The following is a 9,853-nucleotide window of genomic DNA, read 5'->3' as shown; positions in this document are numbered from 1 at the left end:
TTTTTTTTATCTTTTATTCAGGTGATTATACACTAATGAAAACATAACTATGAATATTATATTCAATGCCAATAAATCCTCCTAAATGTTACACACTGGACCTTTTAAAAAAGGCAGAAAGACAAGAAAAGAACAAAAAATGTGCCATGAAAACAAGTCCTGCTCTGTTTTCAGGTGGTGGCATAAATGAATTAATGTATAAAGTATAACTGTGATTATAAAATGAATCCAGGGATGTAACTGGATTGTTGGCTTTCAAATCAGTAGGGGGTGACAGCAAAAGTAATGTTGGAACTTTTTTTTTTTTATGAGCTACTGTCCAACACTGCTTGTTCCACAGCATTGTTTATCTGACAGCTTAAGTAAGTTGAATACTTAAGTGAAACGATATATTAATTATAATTACATTTTGACACAGAAGGAGAGTGAGAGAGAGGGTTACAGAACACAGGTCTGAGAAAGGTTTACAAGCTTTTTTCCAGGTTAAGAATCACTCACAACTGAAGTCTATAAATATCCAGTGAATACCGGCGTTAAGTAACAGGTGACTAAATGTATGGAAATAAATGACACGCACAGGAAGGGGGGGGAGAGAGAGAGAGAGAGAGAGAGAGAGAGAGAGAGAGAGAGCACAGTGTTGTTGCCGGTGCCTCCGGTTGGCTGCGCTCTCCTCCTCCTCCTCCTCCTCCTCAGCACCGGACAGACACATGGAGCGCACCGTGAACGCATGAAGGATGAATGAACTTTAAATCTGCGGCTCCCAACTTTCACTGCCTCTCTCTCTCTCTCTCTCTCTCTCTCTCTCTCTCTCTATCCCCCCACCCCCCTTTTCTCTCCCTCCCTCCCTCCCTCCTCCGCTTCTCGCCGCTCCAGGAGCGAGTGAAGAAAAAAAATATCAGAAGAAGATCTTGACAATGGATTTACTGCGATCACCATCATCCTGCTGTGAATGATCACATCTTTCTTTCTTTCTTTCTTTGCGGAGGTTCGGAAGCATCGTGAGTCGAGATGATGGCATCAATAGGGGAATTCGATCCTCTCAACACCAGAGTCCCTGCAACTAAAATAGAAGTTACCGTGTCGTGCCGGTAAGGTCAAATAACTCTCATACAAACGCAGATATAATCCAGTTTTAATCCGGATTAAAAGTCTCCAATAGCACCTGGACAATCTGATTCAGATTTACAAGCAAGCAGCATCAAAGTGGCACAAGATAATTAGACGTGAATGTTGTCTGGTTAATACTTATTTTTGCTTCCACTGATGTGACACTGATGCCTTCTGCTGAGGTTATTCCCTAATGTGCCTCCACCACCTCAATTTTTAAGATTTCTTTTAGGTAACAGTCCAATCCATCTGTGTAAAATCCAAAGCATCATCTATCTATCTATCTATCTATCTATCTATCTATCTATCTATCTATCTATCTATCTATCTATCTATCTATGTATCTATCCTCTCTCATGCATGACCTTTTACTTTCTGATGCCCTTTGCTCTCAGGTAAATCAGCTGCCTCAAATGTGCAGCAAAGCATTTTAAATCCCTCAGACTGTGGATTTGTGCAATGGCCCAGCACATTAGCATTGATATTCCCAGGTGTGCATGGCTGATTATTGATGTTGATGCTGAGCTGCCTGTGTGACACTGTGAAACATCAAGTTATAGGTGGTCTACAGTTTCCTTACCGTTTTACACAAACCGTAGAACTGCTGTCAGTAAATACATATTATTATACAATATTAATATTGATTTCATAGACCTGATGCAAAACGGCTTTAATGTGTGCCTGAATTGACTGTTTGCTGGCAGGCTGCCTTAGCTGAATGGTTGGTTGCTCTGCTTACCGACTGGCTGGCTGACTGACTGACTGACGGTGCAGTAAAACTCAGTCAGGGTTTTGCGGACTGTCAGTCTGCCTACCTGCCTGGCGGTGTGCTGACTGTCTTTCCAGTCCACTCCTGAATAATGAATGGCTGGTGCTCCTGTATCGTCCCTCCGGAGATCAGCCAGACTTGAAGTGGCCAGACACCTGAGTGAGACAGCCTAGCCCTGGGAGGGGGAGTGAGCCCAGATGGGGAGATATAGATGATGGTGTTCTTTCTGTTTTCATTTCCCTCCAAAGATTCAAAACAGCTAAAGTTACATTTCAGACATCTTGAGTAAATGTATCGAGTTTAACCTTGGTTTTTTATTTAACACATTTATGGTATTTTTTCACCCTTTTTGCTTAAATGATTGGGTTTTTCTAAGACCTTTGGTTACATAACGACAAATACCACAGCCAGCAGCTGATTATCTTAGCTTAAAATAAACGCTGGAAGCAGGAAGAAACAGCTAGCCTGGGTCTGTCCCAAGGAAATAAAATATGCCTACCAGCATCTTTAGGGCTGTGTATTGGCAAGAATCTGGAGATATAAGAAATATCACAATGCAGGAGTTACTATTCAATATACTGCAATATACACCGATCAGCTATAACATTCTGACCACCTGGGCACCCTGGTGCTCATCATGTTCTGCAGCCCAATACCAACGGACTATGATGCACTGTGTGTTCTGACACCTTTCTATCAGAACCAGTATTAATTGTTTCAGCAGTTTGAGCTGCAGTAGCTCGGACCACACGGGCCAGCCTTCACTCCCCACGTACATCAGTGAGCCTTGGCCACCCATGACCCTGTCTCTGGTTCACTGCTTTTCCTTCCTTGGAGCACTTTTGATAGGTACTGACCACTGCAGACCGGGAACATCCCACAAGAGCTGCAAGTTTGGAGATGCTCTGACCCAGTCGTCTAGCCATTGTCAAAGTCGCTCAGATCCTCACACTGCCCATTTTTCCTTCTTCTCACACATCAACTTGATGACGTGAAAAGATGAAATGTTCACTTGCAGCCTAATATATCCCACCCACTGACAGGTGCCATGATAACCAGATAATCAGTGTTATTCACTTCACCTGTCAGTGCTCACAATGTTATGGCTGATTGGTGTACTTAAATACTGTAAGCAAGGTGATTTATTGCAATAAAAAATCGAAACTGTCATAGTATAAAGATTGTGATAATTTACCGATTCTTAAAAACTCAAAAACCCCCCAAAATCTGATTTAAAAAGTTAGTAGTAGTGTTTTTATACAACCAGAGCCTTGGGATAAGTATTTCTATATATCACAGTCCCTGTATGATCAAACACCTTATCCCGCAGTTTATGTTTACAACACTGCTATCTAGACATGGGACGATATGAGAATTTTATATTATGATTACCGTGGCCAAAATAATTGTGATACACAGTATTATCATGATAATCATAAACATATACCTTTAAAATAACACTAAAACCTACTGTAATAAACACATATATTTACTGAATCACAGATAGGTACCCCATCTCCCTGTTCTTTATTTTGGACTCAATACTCTTCCCACACATGCGGTTTAACTTTTTCTGTGGGAAATACAATGGGCAAGCTGAGCCTTCAGCCATGGTGACTTTTTGGGGGGGCTATGCATGAATGTTTGCTGAAATTATTAGGTTGTGTTTCATATCCTAGAATGGCTGAGTTTATATCTTTTAAAACATTACCAAAATATGTTGTTTGTCAAGGGGTGCCCAAACCTTGGCATACAGCTATAGACCTCAATATAAATGATCTCTGCTATTGAAACCAAATTTGGACCCATTTGGATAGGATCCATTCTTACCGGCCCTTTTGCTGTTTCCACAGGAGTCTACTGGATGTGGATACATTCTCCAAGTCAGATCCTGGTATGTATGAACTCTTTACTGTGTGGAATGTTGCTAATGCTGGAACACTGTTTGTTTTGTCTGCCAATTTTGAACTGAAAGTCAACTCTATATGTATGCATTTGCAGTTTACATAAAAAAGGAGATGCATTTGTTGCATTTTTATTTTTTTCTACAGGTTTGTTGAACATGAATATTCCTTATTACAGCAGCAAAAGCAGTATGATACAATGACTTTTACTCTCCTCTGGCTCTTTCTTTTAAATTCTGTTAAATAACACAGAAGGTCAGAGCTATCAATGGGTGACAACACTGCTGATAAAATACAAGGAGAAGGGAGACGAAAGAACAAGGACAAGACTGAGGAGGGACTGAAAAGTCAAGGTTGAAGAAAGGTCACGTTAGGAGGTTGGCTGAGCATCAGTGTGTTTGGCAGTAGAAAAATGACAGGAGAAGGAATTAAGCTAAGGAGTATGTCAGAGCTGAGGAAAACATTGCGTGGGTTAAAAAGCCTGCCTCTGAAACGGCATGTACCCATTGTAGCGCTGGAATGAATTCCACAACAACCTGTGGCCATTCACTCCTCGTATACACAACGTTGGTTGCACTTTATGGTATTTAGGCAAGTATAATTTCTAATAATAATAATAATAATAATTTATTATTATTTATACAGCACTTTTCATAACAAAGTTACAAACAACAATAGCGTTTCTCTTTCCCTCACACACAGTTACATGTGACGTCTCATCTATTTTCTGTGTGTTCTGGTCATATTTTCCTCTCCTCCCCTGTAGTGTAGATCTCTCTCAGGCCCACAGAATAGCTGACATACCTCATTTTAAAAGACTCTCTTTCCCCCTCCTAACATCAGTTGATTTGTACATTCAGATTCATGCAAATGGGAAACACATTTGAAATTAAATTTCCAGATACTTGTGCATGTATTTTATTTTGTTGGTTACACAAATAACACTAGCTGTTTATAAGTGCTGCCTCTGATCAAAACATCAGAGCAAAAAGTGTGGCAAACAGGGCAGCAGAAAAATGCTACAGAAGTGTTTCAGTTGGAAACGTTATGACAACCAGAATGGGTGAGCGTGCATTTGTCCCTCCAAAAAGACTACAAAAAGCCAAAGAGCCGTGTAAAGAAAATTGCAGGGAGTGCTTCTCTGCACCTGGCAATCCAACTGCTCTGTTACCAGTTTTAGGTGTTCATTCCTTTCACTCTCCTGACACTAAAGCTTTCTGCCTTTACCAATAAAACGAGTCCAGCAGCCCCTGAACAGAAAAGCACTGTGGTACCTTTGAGAGCCCATAGGGCACCACTTTCTCAGACAAAACGCTACCCCAAATCAGCCAGACAGTCGGGCTTTAAATGAGTTACACAAATCACAGCTGGAGAGCACAGCTGTCTACCACATCACCCAGGCTGTTTCTTGAGGCTCCAGTGATAATGTCTGTGACTGGCCACAGATGTGAGGGCAGCCTGAGGAGCTACTGGGCTCCAACCAGTACAGACAGGGAGAAGTGGTGCATGAGCCTTTCCTTCAGTCCAAGCAACATAAGCAGATTTGGTGAACAGTGCTCAGAGCTGCCTGTTGCTATGTGCACCACAGCCGGAAGATGTAATTAGTAGAGACACTATTACTAATTGTAAAGTAAGTAGCATGGACAGCACAGGCCAAGAGGAAAGGTACGCCTTTTTGTGTATACAGAGTACTGCAGTAATGAGTCCTTAAACCTGAAACTGGAGTGTTTCCAGTTCCCCCACCTCAAAGTCAATGGGTTTATTGAATAGGTTTTTGATTAGATGCCTGTAAGGTCTCAGGTTAACACAGAGTATAACATTTAAAAATCTATGACAAATATAAGACTAAACTTTCACTGAGTAAAACCAGATTTAATGACTACAATCTGATTTCAACTAATATACATTTTCATCAAAAACTACAGCAACAAAGATAAAAAAAAATAAAAAAATCAAGTGCCAGAATCACAAATAGCTGTGGTCTTTTTTACTCATAGCAACACTAATTATGAGAGTAGCTGTATTAATAGTTGTGTAGAAGCACCATGTGGCATTCTCCATGGCTGGCAAATAAATCCAACACGGAAGTGCCAAGAACTGCAGTTCTCCATATTAAAATGCCCAACTTTACAGCTGTACAGGGGGTACATTTGTATATAACTCACCCATTTAAATTATATTAAGGCTTAAAGTTATGCATAATTAAGGGTGGGTTCTGTCACAGGCTGCTGCTTTCAGTAACCAGGCTTTATTCAGACCGCAGCTCGATGCATGCTCCACGTCTTTGCCCATGTTTTGATTATCCAACAGCAGTTATTATAGTTTTATATTTTTTATTAGGTTTTATTTCTATTTAGTTTTTAATATTTGTTTTCAATTCAGTTTAGTTTCAGTTGGTTTCCAGATTGGGTTTGCTTATTTCAGTTTATCGTTTAAAAATGTTCATTTTACATTAGTTTTTATTCGTTTCAGTGTTACTTTTAGTTTTTTTTATTATATCATGGGGGGTATTTGTCAGGGGCAAGTTCAGAATAGGTATTACAATACAAACACATTGACTCACAGTGGTGTAGACATCCATTCAATAAACATATGCAGCAATGCCTCCTCATGCTTTTGACCAAAGACAGCATATATTTAGATTTATTTTACTGTAGTTAGTTGTTAGTTGTAAGTACAACATATTGTTTCAGTTAGTTTTAATATTTTCTAAGGTCTAGTTTTTATTTTTATGTCAGTTAATTAAAGTGTTTTTCACACCTAGTTTTAGCTTTTAGTTTAGTTTTAGCATAAATTATACTTGATTGTACTTTAGACCATGAACCCCTATCTTTTGACAATGACCATTTCACTATGACAAAACCAATACAATAAACAAAACTCTCTGTGAAGACGGAAGTTTTTGAATGTTGAATGTTACTATGATCTGTGTAGCGTTGTGTCGGCTTTCGTTCTTTGCTTCAAAAGGTAATTGATTACACAGTTTTTTTCCCCCATTTATTTACTTCATAAACCTAAATTTTGGTTTATCTAATTTCGTTTCATCCTACATGTTGCTTGCCCCTAAAACTAAAAAACAAATCAATAATATCAAAGATGGACAAATGCTGAGGCATTTAACAGGAGTTGATGAAAAGACAAAACGCAATTCATAAATCAGTGCCAAAGATGACAAATGTCATGACCAGACTGGACAAAAATTAGGCTTTTGGGGTTGGCTCCCAACATCAACCTACTATACTTTGTGCATGGTGTACTGTATGTACACTTCCAAGTTTCCTTGAGGTACAGAAAACACAGCAGATTATACATGGCAGCTTCATGGTGGGCCAGAGAGCAACCAGTACTCCTCTGCTGGAATAACCTGGCTATACTTGGCTCAATATTTTCTGTCAGTTCGTTTGTGATCATTTGATTCGACACAGTTTTATTCCAGAATACATAGTGTGAGCACAATCTACAAAACCAAAATAATAAAGGGCTTTAAACTGAATTCTGACTTCCTCAACAAGACAGGGCCAAGTTTAGCTAATAACCCACTTGGGCAGAACCCACCTGAATTCATAAAAGTGGTGCCAATATTGCAGTTTAATGATCAAAACTGCTGTATTCCTCACTCTCAGCCTTGAGCTCAGTGAAGAGCTCAGATTGAAGGGTGTCGTTTCTGGCAGTGTTGACATCAGTTTCATAGTAAAGGCAGATGTCACGCAATGAAGCATTGATCCTTTGCAGTTCCTCTTCAAGGATCTTGTTCTTGTCCTGCTCAGTCTGCAGCTCAGCTTCAAACTTCCCTTTCAGGTCCTCATTATTGTTTTGGAGGAGGGTCTTCTGCTCGATCTCCTGGTCAAGCTGATGCTGAAGGGTGTCAGCCTGATGTGTGACATTGGTCAACTCAGAATCATACCTGAGGATGATGCCATGGTGTGAGACACTGATTCTCTGCATTTCTTCCTCGAGAATCTTGTTCCTGTCCTGCTGCCCCTGCAGCTCAGCTGCAAACTTAATTTGCAAGTCCTCATACTGTTGCTGAAGGAGAGTCTTTTGGTTGATCTCCTGGGCAAGCTCTTGCTGAAGGGTTTCAACCTGCTGTTTGACAGCGGTGACTTCAGTTTCATACTGGAGACTGAGCTCACGGTAGGAAACAGTGGTCATCTCCAGTTCCTCTATGAGAAGGTTGTTTTGATCCTTCTCCACTTGAAGCTCAACTTTTTGATGAACTTCATTGTCCTGCCGAGCCCTGCCTCTTTGATCTCTCTGCATTTTCTTTGGCTAGTAGAAATAGTTGCAAAGAAATGCAGTTCTTCTCTGATGAACATATATCATCTGTATCAGTGGTCTGCCTGTTGAAGATTGTCTTTTCTTTCAATTTCTTTCACAGTGGTATCACCTGCTGAACAATATTAAATGATCTGACTGTTTAAGAAGATTGGTTCTCTTATATATAGACTTGCTTATGTCACCACACACAGAATGACATTCTATTTCTTTGATCTGTAAAGTTCATTTTTGTGTCTTTTTTTCCATGCATGTTTACATTTAACACATTGTGTGAAATGTAACACAAGGGCTGCCCCACTAACAACATTCAGAACAGGTTTTAATGCTGCTATTAGAGCTAGGGTAGGTAGCGTTGGGGAAAGTAGCATTTCATATTTAGAAATGTGAACAATCATTTGTGAAGAATAATTTGATATTTAGATTGATAGCTCTAAACTGTTTCTCAAGCTGTTTAAGAAGAAACAAAGAAATAAAATAAAACTACAAATTACTAATAATATCTGTACCATATTGAATTGCATACCATCATATTCTTTTACATCAGATTGTGTGTATTTGATTGTTGGCAATGCATTAAGATGCTTATTACACTGACCTCAGTGATGGACATCCCTGTTTAAAAAATACGTATTTATTGATAATAAAAGAATTTGAGTTTTTTTGAGTTTTCAATCACATCTCCCAGTCTTCAGGAGCATGGTCTCTTCCCAAGCTCAAGAATGAGCTTTCTCACTCCAGTCCAAACTTAGGAGGGAGAAACTGAGCTTCTGAGACATGTACTGCAAGTAAAAAGAGACTAAGTCAAAAAGCCTGTGAGATCCTCTGAGACTATAATGATGAGAGTGCATATTATCATGTGAGGTTTTCAGGAATCAAAGTTAGTGACAACACGGACATGGAACGAAGAAACACATGATTGCACATTTGGGACATGTACAAAAATAGAAAGAGAGAACATAAATTAGAGGCAGAACCCAAAGACTTATACAATTTGATGATACTTTAACACCCAGAGATTCAGTTTGTGAACTTCACTCTTATGTCAGTGCAGTATCCAATGTTTCTTACACCTGAGGTAGTCCTAAAATATGTGAGGAAAAAAATGATATCAAGTATCTCCTATCTTCCCCCCCTTTTTTAGTTTAATGGATCAGCCCTTGCTAACAGGTTTAAGCCAAAAGGCTGTGTGTATCAGTGTGTTTGTGTGCTGCAGCTTTGTACAAAAATGCACCAAGATACCCAAGCAAGACTGTGAAGCACTTCTCCTTATCTAATTTATTGATGACTCAGAGTTTGTCCTTGGGGATGGTGTATCACGTTGCCTGGCCATTGTGTAAATTAAATTTAGTTTATTTTACTCCACCATCAAATTACCTGATGCTCCTCTGTATACGCCCACATGTGGAGGATATATAACTTTAGCAATCAATGTGTGTTTTTGAGTGAAGAACTAGGAAGCTGGCTTGCCAAGAGTGATTTGTTATTGATACTTTTAGATGGACATGAATAAACAGAAGCATAGAGAGCCGTAGGCAGATATACGAGACAACATACTGTATTTCCTGTTCAGAGTTCTTTTGCAAGCAAGAAAGCTTCCCGTTATTTTGACTTTATGTTTTTACTTTTATGCTGGGTTAAATTGCAAGTATTTTTCTCTTGCTGTTGACATTGACATTTGTCTTTTTATTTTTAATCTAATATGCTTTATATTATATATTTAAGACCATGAACTCCAGCCATGTAATATTCAGGTTTGCAGTGCTCAAATTCATTCTTGATCTCACCTATTACATTA

At 39.3% G+C, this 9,853-nt stretch overlaps 1 protein-coding gene across 1 annotated transcript in view; it reads left to right on the top strand.

The window, feature by feature from the left end:
• The first annotated feature begins 725 nt into the window (after positions 1–725).
• Positions 726–9,853, top strand: part of LOC127377739 (copine-9-like) — an 89,330-nt gene continuing 80,202 nt past the window's right edge. Inside the window, exons 1-2 of the mRNA XM_051425887.1 lie at positions 726–1,088; positions 3,730–3,770. Coding sequence (XP_051281847.1) covers positions 1,009–1,088; positions 3,730–3,770 — 121 coding nt within the window. The 5' untranslated portion in view covers positions 726–1,008. The remainder of the gene's footprint in view (positions 1,089–3,729; positions 3,771–9,853) is intronic.

Source organism: Dicentrarchus labrax, unplaced genomic scaffold, assembly GCF_905237075.1.
Source record: "Dicentrarchus labrax unplaced genomic scaffold, dlabrax2021, whole genome shotgun sequence".
Classification (NCBI taxonomy): domain Eukaryota; kingdom Metazoa; phylum Chordata; class Actinopteri; family Moronidae; genus Dicentrarchus; species Dicentrarchus labrax.
Note: the sequence above shows the minus strand (reverse complement) of the source record. Positions and strands in the feature narration are given on the sequence as shown.